The sequence below is a fragment of the Odontesthes bonariensis genome, chromosome 4, assembly GCF_027942865.1.
Source record: "Odontesthes bonariensis isolate fOdoBon6 chromosome 4, fOdoBon6.hap1, whole genome shotgun sequence".
Classification (NCBI taxonomy): domain Eukaryota; kingdom Metazoa; phylum Chordata; class Actinopteri; order Atheriniformes; family Atherinopsidae; genus Odontesthes; species Odontesthes bonariensis.
Genome location: NC_134509.1, coordinates 1,424,108 through 1,439,190, shown reverse-complemented (window position 1 = coordinate 1,439,190; position 15,083 = coordinate 1,424,108). Strand labels below are relative to the sequence as shown.

Sequence of the window (15,083 nt, the reverse complement as noted above, 5' to 3'; positions counted from 1 at the left end):
ACGCCTCATTTTAATGTTTTATTCTGACAGAGAGAGAGACTTCCGCCAAAGGCTCTACCACCTGACTGTGTTCCACCAATCAGACGCAGCCGTGCAGTCTGGTCACGTGACCGTACTCGATCTCAGCGGCGGGACGGGTTAGCTTTAGCATTAGCAGTCGTAGCAAACAAACAAAGAAACAGATGAAAAATGTCAGAACCAACGGTGGGAAATGAAGACGCAGACGAGGCCTCATACTGAAAGCATGTTTACCTTACAAAGAGTGAGAAACAGCAGCTACATTATGTGTCTTCTGTGTCAACCAAAACAAACGCACATTTCAGCAGAAACTCAACATCTAACTTGAGGAAACATGTAGCGCTAAGTTTCCTAAACTCGTTTTTCCCCCCATGGATAGGTGAATGTTTGTTTTTTAGGTTACATATGGGTTACATATGTTTTAAACGTTGCCTAAGTCTCTTTTATTTTTTCAGAGAACAGAAGGACTCAGGTCATGAGTAAACCTGTCCCAATAACAGAATTATTAAATAAACTAATAAATTAATTAAAATTAAATAAAATTAATAAAATAAAATTAATAAATTAACAATAACATAAACCAACAGGTTTCATGTTTTCCACCTCTGAGCATCAATAAAAACCAATAAGCTCTTTTGTTTGTGGCGTTTACTCACGATGGCGTCCTGGGATGCCGGGGGGCTCGACTGGCTGCAGGGTGGAGGTGGCGCTGCTACATGTACCACTGGCCCTCCACACCCAATCCAACGCCACCCATGGTACCTGTAGAAGAACACAGGTAGAACCGCAGTTTGAACCGGACCTTCAGCATTAGTTTTATTTTAAATGTGCTGCCATATGAATGAAAGTGCCATAACATTTGTTGTGCAAACACACTTTTAACATCAGCATCTTTCTGTAGTTTTTATGTAGAAGCCTCGCTCCACTGTCTGTTTCCTTGAATGACTTGCTGCTATCAGTTGTGTGTTTTGCCTTTAAGTGATATTTTAGACTGGAACTACTACGCTGAGAAGACAATTCAACTTGGCAGAGTTTACAGATGACTTTGGTTCTGTCGACTCCGCCGTCTGGAAGAACTTTAACATGAAAATGGCCGAGTAAAAGTTCCGTACCCTTCTCCAGGTTTGGTGGATCCGCCGATTACTTTCTTTTCCTGTTCCACAGCAGACAGCAGCAGACTTTTACAAAATAAAAGCCTGTGAGCAACAGACTTTTACAAAATAAAAGCCTGTGAGCGACAGACTTTTACAAAATAAAAGCCTGTGAGCGACAGACTTTTACAAAATAAAAGCCTGTGAGCGACAGACTTTTACAAAAATAAAAGCCTGTTTTACTGTCTTTATTGATATGGACACTGATTGTGTGTCATTGTGTTGGAGTTTGTTTATATTGAAAAAGGAAAATGAATAAACACATTTAAAAAAATTATTTATTTTTTTAAATTTTCAATTTGAAAAAAAAAACATTCGATTTTTTTTTATTTAAAAAAAAATATATATATATATAATACAATTTTTAATTTTAAAAAAAAGAAAGAAAAGGCCTCCAGAATACTTTCTCTGACTGAAATCACAGCCTTTGTTCGTCGTAAAGACTTGATGACATCACCATGACATCACATTTACATAAAGATCTGCCTCTTTCTGACGTTTCTGAGCAAACTGAGCTTTTTTTAAGGGTGTGATCATGTGATCATTACTCTAATAAACCTCTAAACTAAAACTGATGAAGTATAATCAGCTCTGATGTGAGTTTACCCGGTGGTCTGATTCCCAGGTGTGTCTGTCCGTCCATCACAAAGCCTCCCATTGGCCGAACATCTGGGCCGTACGGTCCCGCCTGGCTCACTGTGGACAGAGACAAAACCTTCAGTTATCAGGCCCCTCTCTGTGGAACCAGCTGCCAGTTTGGGAGGCAGAGCCTTCAGTTATCAGGCTCCTCTCTGTGGAACCAGCTGCCAGTTTGGGAGGCAGAGCCTTCAGTTATCAGGCCCCTCTCTGTGGAACCAGCTGCCAGTTTGGGAGGCAGAGCCTTCAGTTATCGGGCCCCTCTCTGTGGAACCAGCTGCCAGTTTGGGAGGCAGAGCCTTCAGTTATCAGGCCCCTCTCTGTGGAACCAGCTGCCAGTTTGGGGGGGCAGAGCCTTCAGTTATCAGGCCCCTCTCTGTGGAACCAGCTGCCAGTTTGGGAGGCAGAGCCTTCAGTTATCAGGCCCCTCTCTGTGGAACCAGCTGCCAGGTTCTGATGGAGGTTTCTTCCTGTTCAAAGGGAGTTTTTTTCTCTCCACAGTCGCCTTGTGCACGCTCTGTATAAACTGAACTTATTTGCAACATAATGAATTGGACTGTATCTTTGCATCTTCCTGAGATGGCTGTGTGTGGCGCATTATGAATAAAGCTGAATTGAATTATATATGATATATATATATATATATATATATGTGATATATATATATATATATATATATATATATATATATATGTGATATATATATATATCATATATAACTTTATATATATATATATAGGACGCCAACTTTCACCAAACTGGTATTCGGGAGTAGATGAACGCATTTTATGGCAGAAATAAGGTCCAGCTTTAAACTTAGACTCTAAATGAAACCTTTTTTTTCCCCGTGGGGGGGAATTAACTTCATAATGTTTCCTCTGGGGGAGAACTAAACGAGGGTTTGGAGTCTTTAACTCTTTCATATTTCCATCATTCAGCTGCGTTTCCAAGCCTTTGTTAGGAAGTCAGCCTCGGGGTTAATGCTCAACAAAGCTGAGGGGCCAAGAGGCTAACGGTGCCTTAGCTCCACTTTAGCCGGGGCTTGGGTTTGTTTTAATCCCAGTTTAGATGGTGAATGGAGTGGTCGGACAGAGTGATTAGCATCTTTGTCTGCAGATAATCCCGCTGAGGTTTAGAGGCCAGTTTAAGCCTCTCTGTTCGCTTTAACTCAGCGAGGAGCCAGAAGAAGACCGGTTTCAGACTGCTGGAGGTCAGCCTGCTTCTTCTTTTAACCGGTTTACACCCACATTAGTGTTCCAGTCGTGGAAAATACAGTTTCAGCTGCATCACATCCATCCTGATCTCAGACAGCAGAGACACCTGGAAGTCTAATGCTGTATTCATTATAATGGATGTCTGTGGGAGCCGTTTCTGTAATCTGCCACTGCAGAAAAACTAAAAAGCTGTAAAAACTGATGTTGTAGCTCATCAATGACATATCCCAGACCTAATAATCCCCCATAGAATATTTCACTTTGCATACATTGAGAATACAGCAGTTTTTGTGCGTGTGTTTTAACAGAAATTGGTGTTTACCTCATATACACTTGTATTTAAAGGGTTTATTTCTTAAAAGTAATTGAAAACTTGTTAGTTATGATCAGAACTAAAGTGGAAGAAAAGATTTATGAAAAAAAAAGTGGAAAAAAATATAAACATATGATGTTTTTAAGCTATTTTAAAAGGGGACAAAAATGTCCCCTTTTAGAATTTAAGTTGTGTTTTAAATCAGGTATGAGGGTTAAAAGTCATTTCTACCAGCTCTAAAATACAAGCAGAATCCCTCAGTTACAGCTGGTTTTATCAAAGAACGATGAAAACAGTTCCCGAACTGATCAGAGGAACAACAACCTGCTCTGTTGGACTGGTCGATCATGGGCTGAACGATTCGCCGCCGGGCGTTGATGAACCTGAAAAAGAAAAATTAAGGATGAGGAAGTTTGCAAATCAGACCCGTTCAGAATGTCTGACATTAAACACGACGTCTTTTCTCTCATATCAGTGAGATTTGATGAATATGAACCAAGAATTAAACATCGTGTCACGTGGTTTACGGTGACGTTCTCCTATGAAAAATAAAACCAGTTCCAGAGGTGATACGGAGCAGAAATCAATTCAATTCATAATTATTTATAAAATAATCCAATTCTTGGATTAATCCAATTCTATTCTTTTTCTTTTGAATTGGCTCTATATGAATGAATTGGATTATTTTATGAATAATTATGATTACAATGAATTGAATTCCAAGTGGCTTGAATTGGACTTTATTATCTAAGTGCCTTGAGATGACATTTGTTGTATTTGGTGCTATATAAATGAAATTGAATTGAATATAGAGCCAATTCAAAAACAATTTCCCAGCTAAGGAAACCAACAGATTGCACCTGAACTTTGTTTTCGGTCCAATCTCCCGTCCTGAATCAGACAGCAGGATGACAGGAAGCGAACCCAGAAAACCGGATCGTACCATCGTGGGCTGAGGACCTCAGATCAGAGGAGGCCCAAGGTAAAAAGTTCACCTCCTCATTTACATCCCTGATTTATCTTCCCGTGTCAGGACGTTCCGACACGTTTCAGCGCTCTTTATAGATGAGCTGACGCGCTCCTCAGTGTCCAAAGCCATCATCCTGGTGTGCGTGACCTTTGACCCCACACCTCCAGCCTGAACTCTGGTCTTCCTCTGAAGCCGCCCGCCGACCTGCCCGACCCTCCTGATTTATGTCTCCCTGCACCCCTCCTCACCCCTGAGTGGGACGTTCCATTTCAACAAGGGGGAGGAGGAGAGAGAAGTTTCCTTTCAGAAAAACAAAGGCAGCAGCCTTTTCAGGAATAAAAGAGGAGGAGGAAGGGTGCGGTGCAGAGATTCAGAGTCAGATTTAAGAACTACGGCCACTAAAACATCTGACAAAAGCAGAAATAACCCCAAAATATTCCTCTAATGCAACTCAGATGATCAGATTTTATTGCTGTGAAGGACAAAATGAATCAGAAAGGTAAACAAACACACTGAAAAAAACAACTCATAAAATTTCTTAAAAAACCCTTTGTAAGTATTTCCACTCAGATGATTTAAGTAAGATTTAATGCTGCAATATCAAGTAAATTTTACTCACCAAAAAACTGTTTTAAAGATATTAAGTAACATTTACTTAATTACATCTAAGTTTTAAGTTATATTTATTTAAGCAAATTAAGTAAAGTCTACTTGTTTTTCATAGGCAGGAACATCATTTTACTCATATACTCAACATAATTTTAAGTAAATGAGTTTCAAACTTAATCACATTTTAACTACTGATTTTATCTGATTCTATCTATTGTTCTTCTTTCTTTCTTTTTTGTTTAAAATTTAAATCATGATTTTTATTTCTACTGTTTTAATGTATCTGTAAAGCACTTTGAATCGCCCTGTAGTTGAATTGTGCCGTACAGATAAACTTGCCTTGCCTAAATTTGATATATCTGTAGTATTTGCTGTTATGAAGTAACTTAGTAGATTTTAACCATACACTTTCAGAGTAAAGTTTATGTAATATTTCTAGGTTTATGTACATACAACTGTTAAACATTTAAATTGTATGAGGAAACCTAAGTAAAACTTACTCTTCCTCCATAATTCATGTATTACGTTAATAAAATGTTTAATTTTACTTAAGAAGCTCGAGTTCTGGGGCGGTCGGTGGCGTAGTGGGTTAAGCAGCCGCCCCATGTACAGAGGCTACAGTCCTCGCTGCAGCTGGCCCCGGTTCCAGTCCCGCACCGAGCGGCCCTGTGCTGCATGTGTCCCCCCTCTCTCTGCCCCCTGCTTCCTGTCTCTCTCCAACTGTCCTAACATTAAAGGCATAAAAAGCCCAAAAATATATATATAAAAAAAAAGAAGCTCGAGTTCTTACTGAATCTTAAGTTAGAAATGATGACAGTTACTCTAATAGAGTTTACTTCACCAAAAAGTCACTTTTTTCAGTGCATGTGATCCAGTGGTTCAGGAGGATTCTGCTTCTTCTGCTGGTGTTACTTTGACTAAATGAGGACAAATCCGCGAAACTATCCCCAATGCGGGGACCATTCTTAAGCATCGTAGGGGGCGCTACAGAGTCAATGAGCGACTCCCAAAAAAAAAAGAAGTCCTTGGTCTTGGTTTCAGACCCTTTATTAAATGTAAGCTCCAGTCTGTTATTACCATGTTGTTACCTGGTTATTATGGTGGTGATTACTAGAGATGGGACCAAGTCACACATGTGCCGGGTAATCCATGTTATTTTTTAAATTAATTTATTAATTTTATATACAAACTGAAAACATGAACTGAATAACACTCAAGTCATTCAAGTCATCGTGTTTCAAGTCAAGTGCCGAGTCTTTAACTTCCAAGTCTGAGTCGAGTCTCAAGTCTTTTATTTTTTGTCAAGTCGAGTCACAAGTCATCAAAACAGCGACTCGAGTCGACTCGAGTTCAAGTCACAGTGACTCGAGTCCCCATCTCTGGTAATTACATGGTATTCTCTCACTATCATTTCTTACTTCGCTATGATGTAAATTACCACCAAAAGGCTTTTTGTGAGAATGCTTTAAGGCATTCTCACTATTAAGTTCCTCTTTCTCTTTATTATTCCGCCAGTTTTCGGCACCTAACTACTCCTGCATACTTTCAGCTATTTCTACAATTTTGGTATCAAAACGTTCAGCTCTTTCAGCAGATTCCTGCTGTCATTTTTGGTGTTTTTAACCTTTACACCTTTTAAGATATTCAACTTTTATTCAAATTTTCCCGTCATTCAAATGAATGGAAACCGCTTTCAGCTCTTCTAAAACTTCCTCCTCTTTCCAACCGAACTATTTCTGCATGCTTTCAGAGACACCATTCAAACTTTAAATGGGTCACAAGACATTCAGCTATTACCAAATTGTTTCAGCTTTTTCAAATCTTCAGCCAATTTTGAAATATGACAGTTTCAAAAACATGAACATTTTGCTCCTTCTTGATTTCTATGAATGAGCACACAGTTGTAGTGCATGCTGATAAGTTTCAAATGTTTCAGTTTTTTTCAAACAAATTCATTCATACAGTTTAACTTACAGAAACAAATTATACCTTAAAATGTAGGAAAATTCGTCCTCTTTCAGCCAATGTAACTACTAAAGCGCTCACATTTACAGAATTTCAGCTATGAGCCTTGAACCGAGATCAACCTCTCAAACTCTCTGACTAACTCCAATGTTAAGTTTGGCAGTACACAAAAATCACAAAATTCCTTCAACCAATACCTCAGCAACCGTTTTTACTGCTAAAATTGAACTATTTTCAGCTTTTTTTTGCATGGTCAGCTATCCCCATTCAGCTCATAAGCATTCTCACTGCTGTTTCGCAGGAACAGCCCTTTCTAGTTGTGTTTATTGTGCATACTTGACACCATGATAGGCATTAAGCTGCCTTGTGCTGAGGTCTGTAATAGTGTTAGAAAAACAGCTTAATTAGAGAGTCTGCTAACGATGCCCAACGCTAAAGCTCCTGTTAGTGTTTGTGTTTCAGTAAAAACGTCCCTCAGGCAAACGCCTCAGAGGTCAAATTAACTCTCCAATTAAGCCTTCGTTCTCTGTGACATTAAAGGAAACCTCGCAGGAAGGAATGGTCGTGATGATCGGCCTCGGGCCGCCGAGCCGTGGCCACTCACCAGTTGTTGACCTGCAGGATGGCGAGGCCGGTGTCCTGAGCGAGCTGCTTCTTCTGCTCCTCCGATGGGTACGGGTGCTGCAGAGGGACAAAACACAGCCTCAGCACAGTGTTGGGGTGGAGACCCTGAAAGCTGCTGCTAATTAAAGCCACAGGAGGAACTGGACTCATTACAGAGATGTGAAATGGGGCATAAATAACGGGAGGAGACGCCGGGCCAATTAGAGCTCAGTGGAGACAGTGTGTGTGGTTGACTCAGAACCATTGGGCATGGCAGCTGCCACACCTTGGCTCCAGGGGAAAATGTAAATGTTTGTCTTTCTTTTTTTCTTTAAAATGAATTTATGGAAATACTCTGTGTCAATTTGTATTGATTTTTCTATTATTTAATACATATAAATAAACTACAAATGAAATTCTGAACAACACAATCAATTTATCTAAGTTTCATCTTGCCCAACACCCGTATCAACACCCCCCCCCCATGTCTTAAAAGTAACCTGGCAAAGTTTGAAGTCTGTAGCATTAAATCTGTAGGACGAGTTCGATCATATGCAAGGCGTGGAATCGGTCAAAAATGGCACCAAAATGCACCTTCCATCCAAGATGGCCGCCTTCCTGTGGACGTGGGAGCATGGCGGCATGAGACTTTTTTGTGCATCTGGGCATGATGAATGAGTGCACCGAATTTCGTTGTCCTACGCGAAACTAACCGCCATGCGGGGACCATTTTTAAGTATCGTAGGGGGCGCTACAGAGTCAATGAGCGACTCCCAAAAATATAAAGTTTAGATTCTTTCATGTAGTCGACTGGCAGGTGGCGCTCGCAAAATTTTGAGTTTTCGAGCACCTTTTGCAAAGAATAAGAAGAAATGTGGCTGAATTGACGCCGCTGCTCAGAACACTTCTTTATTATCACAGAACACAACCCCATCTGTTTTATTTTTGATAAAAAACGTGGATTCAGGAGCCTAGGTTTCATATTCAGTCTGAACAGGAACTTTTAACGCTTTCTTTCGTCTTCTGATCCCTTAAACGTGGTTAGGTTCAGTTACCTTTTAGGATGAGGAAAAGAGAACATTAGCTTTCATGGCTGAGCAGTTAAACTGCACATCTGTATCATGTTGATGTCATCAGAGCCGGATTCATTCTGCAGGATTATCCAGTTTTTAGGATTCAGTTTAGTTTTTTTATGAATTAATAGAAGAGAAGTTTCAATGCAGTCTGTTGGTTTCCTTAGCGACGCAGCGTTAACTAACGCTCTATAAATCTTTGAGTAATTTGGATTTTTATCACTTAGATCTGATGAGATTATGACTGGATTATAATGTCTTGATTTATAATTAGTTTTAACTCGACTTGAGATGACATTTTTTGTGATTTGAACTAAATTAAATTAAATTTTAACTTCAAATCTAGGCTAAAAACCTACTTATTTAGGATGGCTTTTAATACCCAGCAGTATGATGACACTTTTATCTTATTTTATTGCTTTCACTGTTCTTTTATTGATTTTATTGTTTTTACTTCTTCTTCTCTTTATGTATTACCTGCTGTAAAGCACTTTGGTACACTGTAAGGATTGTCTGTAAAGGGCTGTAGAAATAAAGTACATTTACTTTTAATGCTGTAATAAGACCCGCCGCTAAGATTTAGATTAATGCAGCCATGTGGACAGACCTGATATAAATCTAACTTTAATGTTAGAAATAACATAAAGTATCTAAATCTAAATGAAAAATTTTTTATGAGATAATTCATATAAATGACTAAAGATAAGAGATTTGTGTTTGCATTAAACAAAGAGTGAGGAATAAAGTAAATATTAAATAAGAACATGTTACAGACATAGAATGAGTTAAAGTTCATGATGATGACTGAAGCCAGCTGCTTCCATTAAGCACCTAACAGCACTTTGAGCAGCTACTTTCACACTGTGGAAACACACCAACGTTCACAACCTGTTCACACTGGTTTAACTCAACAGAGACCAGAACTCAAGCTGCCAACATGCATGAAAAGTGACAGAATCTTTGCTTCCTACCAAAGCTGCAGTGCTTAAACGAGGAGGGAAGCATCACAGATTGTAAGTCTGGCTTTAAATAACAGCCAAAGTTAACACTGAACAGACCAGGGCTGTGTTCCAAACCGCATACTACATACTACATACTACATACTGCATACTGCATACTGCATACTACATACTGCATACTGCATACTACATACTACATACTACATACTGCATACTGCATACTACATACTGCATACTACATACTACATACTGCATACTGCATACTACATACTACATACTGCATACTACATACTACATACTGCATACTGCATACTGCATACTACATACTGCATACTGCATACTACATACTGCATACTACATACTGCATACTGTATACTACATACTGCATACTACATACTGCATACTGCAAACTACATACTGCATACTGCATACTACATACTACATACTGCATACTACATACTGCATACTACATACTGCATACTACATACTACATACTGCATACTGTATACTACATACTGCATACTGCATACTGCATACTACATACTGCATACTGCATACTGCATACTACATACTACATACTGCATACTACATACTGCATACTGCATACTACATACTGCATACTACATACCGCATACTACATACTGCATACTACATACCGCATACTACATACTGCATACTACATACTGCATACTGCATACTACATACTACATACTGCATACTACATACTGCATACTGCATACTACATACTGCATACTACATACTGCATACTGCATACTACATACTGCATACTACATACTGCATACTACATACTACATACTGCATACTGTATACTACATACTGCATACTACATACTGCATACTGCATACTGCATACTGCATACTACATACTGCATACTGCATACTACATACTGCATACTACATACTACATACTGCATACTACATACTGCATACTGCATACTGCATACTACATACTGCATACTACATACTGCATACTGCATACTGCATACTGCAAACTACATACTACATACTACATACTGCATACTACATACTGCATACTACATACTGCATACTGCATACTACATACTGCATACTGCATACTGCATACTGCAAACTACATACTACATACTGCATACTACATACTACATACTGCATACTACATACTGCATACTGCATACTGCATACTACATACTGCATACTGCATACTGCAAACTACATACTGCATACTACATACTGCATACTACATACTACATACTGCATACTACATACTGCATACTGCATACTGCATACTGCAAACTACATACTGCATACTGCATACTGCATACTACATACTACATACTACATACTGCATACTGCATACTACATACTCATCGATCAGACAGTATGCAGAGCGTTTACCCACAATGCATTTTGCTCCTGCCCGAGCCGAAATCAGCCGGCCTGAAGCTGATTTCCCTTAAGCTCTAAACTCTGTAAACTTTAGCAACATTTGAAACATTTTCAGGTGAGAAAGTAGTCGTTTAGATCCCCAACGTGTTGAAAACCTGACAAAATACCGGCTGTTTACCATTTTGTTCCCACGAATTCGGCGCTACTAAAGCTAGCCGCAGTGAGCAACGCACTTCCTGTTATTTCCACAAAATGAAATACCCGTTGCCTTTTATCATAGGGAAAGCCATTACCATACAATTGGTGCTTTTGTTTTGAAAACAGGAAGTGAAGCTACCCTCGTTGTAGCTAGCTTGAAACTGCCGTTTTGACAGGAAATGATGATCGGCGACGTCACGTTACGTTGCATCTTGGGTAGTTTGAGTATGAGTAGTAACCTCATGATGCATACCCAACATTTAGGAGAATCTAGTATGCATCCGGGAACTTCTCGCATACTCAAACTCGCATACTAACTCAGAAAGTTAGTATGAGTAGTAGGAGAAGTATGCGGTTTGGAACACAGCCACTATCATCATTTCTATGACTGATCTTAACACAACAGTATTTGTGGGAGCTTCCATTTTAGGCCCCAACATGTGGGAGTGGATAGTGTTTGATATAATTAAGTTTTCAGCTGAGGGTCCAAAAGGTACATATAAGTCTCCTTCAGCGGGCTGTTGAATCAGATATCTTAGTTTCAGAGTAGGTCACACATCTGTTTCATGTCTGGTGAGTAAAAGTGATGAGCAGCAGCACTGCTTTATGGTGCCTAAATTATTTATTCAATCCAACTTTTCTGACACCCTCTTATTCATTTTGGGGCAAATAAGATGAATTATTTATGTCCTCGGGCTCTGGAAGTTAAGTGATTAGAGATGCGTCAGTACTTCAGATGAGGTCCTCACAGCCTTAAAGGGACAGTTCGCCTCTTTTGAGATGAAGCTGTATGTATACCTAAACAAAAGGAAAGGAAAAGAAAAGACAAGGAAAAGAGAAGGAAAAGAAAGGAAAAGAGAAGGAAAGGAAAGGAAACAAAGGGAAAGGGAAGGAAAGGAAACAAAAAGGAAAAGAAAAGGAAAGGAAAGGAAAGGAAAGAAAGGAGAGGAAACCAAACAAAAAGGAAAGGAAAGGAAAGCAAAGGTCTGACTTTTTCCTGGAGAACCATTTTGGGATACAAATGTATTACTCTGTTGAACGCATATTGTTCTGAGAAGCAAAACGCTTTATTTTTTAAACCCCAGCCAACTAGCCGGACTACCTTCATCAACACCAAAACGAGGCTGGAACTCTGCTCACAGGACGCAGCAGGGGGTAAGAAGATGTTCAGAAATGATGCTGCTGATATGGGATGTTACACAGCTTCATGTCAGAAGAGGCGAAATATCCTTTTAAAGCAGGCAGCGACTTCGCTAAATTTAGCTGGAAAAGCAGAAAATGATCAGCGTTTGTTGTGATTATTTGCTCCTAACACTGTTTAAAAGTGTGTGTGTTTAAAAGTGTGTGTGCACGCAGGGGCGGGGTCAGAGGTCAATGAAGGCGACCCCCACAGGGAGCTGGCCCTGGGGCCCCTGGGGGGCCTGTCACAGAGGTAATGGATGATGTTTTCACTGCCAGGGAGCCGCCGTCCTCTCATCACAGAAGCCTTTATGTTTAACCAGAGCCAGAGAGCCACGAAGACGAGAAAGTTTCAGGTCGGACAGAACAAAAAGTGTTGGTACACGACGTTTTAAAAAACTAGGGCTGGGCAACGATTGCCACATTCTGTTTAATCATGTACATTTAGGTAATTGTCAGTTTCTATGCAGATGACACTGACTTATGTTCCCATCCTGTCAGGAGGTCTGAATAATAAACCAAAACTGTGTTAAACTATAAACCCGTCGTTCCCTCAACTGCTACAAACCTGCTTTTTTTATGTGTTTATTGTCATTTATCCCACCGGCTCAAACTTTTTTATTCATATTTACTCGGGCTGGGCAACGATTAAAATGTTTAATCTAATTAATCACATGATTTCCCTGATTAGTCACGATTAATTGCATTTGTACGCAGAATCCAAAAATGAATCCAAAAGTAATGGTTTAGCATTTAGTTTTAATTTATTTGTCTGGTAGCTCATACCTGTGGACCAAAGTCCTCATCCTGAGGACTGACCCGACGTCTCTTTCATGGCCTGAACTACGGAAGCCCAGAGGGAGTTCAAGAGGAAACCCAGTTTCTTTAAGAAGGTCAAAAACGTTTTTTCTGACTGATTAACTTTGTTGGATTGAACTATTTTACGAACTTTTCTTTCTCTTTGTGAAACGTTGCTGCTTAACTGAACAGAAATAAAACTTTAGTTGCAGAGATCGTTGATGCCGTCGTTGTTGCTGATAAAGAGACGAGTTTGGTAACCATGGAAACGTCCGACTGAACTCCCAGAAGCACCTTCTGAGTGTGGAGGCTGGAGGCGTAAATACAATCACCACCGCAGTTAATGCGCTCCATTTGTTAGGTCTGTGGCGCCTGCAATCAGGCGGGGGGCGGGGGGGCGCTCTGCTAACGCCATGATGGACGGAGGCGCAGGAACCAGACGGAGGTGATGGTGGAGCTCTGAACGCAGGCGTTTGATGTCTGATGGCGTTGTTAGAGAGACTTCCTGTTTGGTCATGGCTCCGGTGGGTGGATGAGGTTATCGTTGGGTGGGGGGGTGGGGTTACCGTTGGGCGGGGGGGTGGGGTTACCGTTGGGTGGCGGCAGGCGGCTGCACACATGTTGCTCCCCCTGGGCTGTCGTGTACTCGCCATCCACCCACATCTGCCGCTCTGAAGCCGTAAACAGCTGCTGATGGATGGGTGGAGGCGTCCCGCTGCCCCCTGAACCCTGATGCATGGGTGGGGGCGGCAGTGGGGGCGGGTGGAGGTCAGCGCCGGGGCTTCCTGCTCGGCTCGGGAGGCCCACTGCTCGGGTGGGTGGAGCTTTGTGACCGCGGCCCTGCTTTGAAGTCTCAGAGTTTTCTGCTGAACATGCAAAGTCTTTGCAGCCGCCGCCGTTAGCGAGCCGCTCGTCAGAGGCCGCCGTTAGCGAGCCGTTAGCGAGCCGAGCGACCGCGAACAGACCCGCCTGCTTCTGCTCGGCTTCATCAGAAAACATGACCAGGAAGTAGATTTCTGCACTTTTACATAAAACACTGTGGGAAAGTGGGTGGGCATGCACGTGGGCGTGCACGTGTAAAGACCACGGCAGCTTCAGTCTTTATGACCTGTGGCTCAGAGGAGGCGGAGGAGGACGGCAGTGTTGAGTTTTTTCCTGGGATCATACTGGATGCTTCTTGTTTTTTCCTGGGATCATTCTGGATGCTTCTTGTTTTTTCCTGGGATCATTCTGGATGCTGCCCGGCGACCTTTCAGCTCACAGAGCTCCACAGAGAACGAGCATCTGAGCTCAGACACACTGACGAAGTGTCTGCTTTTAATCCCAAACTGAGATTATTGATGATAAACTCCCAGATTTTTCAACGTTTCATCACATCTGCTGCTAATTAACCACGTCTGACTCACAGCTCTGCGGATATGTTCTGTCAAACTGTTTAAAGAAGGAAAGGTTATGTCTCTCACAAGTTAAATATTTGTACTGTTTTCAGTCATTTTGTATCAGACATTACAGTTTCTGCTTTCAGTGAGTTCCATGTTCCCAAAAATCAGAACACCAACATCCAGCTCACTGTCCTTTTAAAGCTGGAGTTTCACGCTTTAAGACATTTGCCTAAATAGTTCACTGCAGGTGAACCTATATTAGGGCGTCTGAGGTGTAAAACTCCTTCTTCCTGTTCCTGGGAGCATATATCAGGGCGCCTGAGGTGTTAAACTCCTTCTTCCTGTTCCTATAGGAGCATATATCAGGGCGTCTGAGGTGTAAAACTCCTTCTTCCTGTTCCTGGGAGCATATATCAGGGCGTCTGAGGTGTAAAACTCCTTCTTCCTGTTCCTATAGGAGCATATATCAGGGCGTCTGAGGTGTAAAACTCCTTCTTCCTGTTCCTGGGAGCATATATCAGGGCGCCTGAGGTGTAAACCTCCTTCTTCCTGTTCCCGGGAGCATATATCAGGGCGTCTGAGGTGTAAAACTCCTTCTTCCTGTTCCTGGGAGCATATATCAGGGCGTCT

The 15,083-nt window shown here is 41.1% G+C and overlaps 1 protein-coding gene across 1 annotated transcript in view; it reads right to left on the bottom strand.

Annotated features, from left to right (window-relative positions):
• The window catches only part of meis1a (Meis homeobox 1 a), a 37,111-nt gene that overhangs the window by 1,353 nt on the left and 20,675 nt on the right, over window positions 1-15,083 (bottom strand). The window contains exons 9-12 of the mRNA XM_075462451.1: window positions 7,481-7,557; window positions 3,657-3,715; window positions 1,776-1,865; window positions 675-780 (exon numbers count right to left, since the gene is read on the bottom strand). Coding sequence (XP_075318566.1) covers window positions 731-780; window positions 1,776-1,865; window positions 3,657-3,715; window positions 7,481-7,557 — 276 coding nt within the window. The 3' untranslated portion in view covers window positions 675-730. The remainder of the gene's footprint in view (window positions 1-674; window positions 781-1,775; window positions 1,866-3,656; window positions 3,716-7,480; window positions 7,558-15,083) is intronic.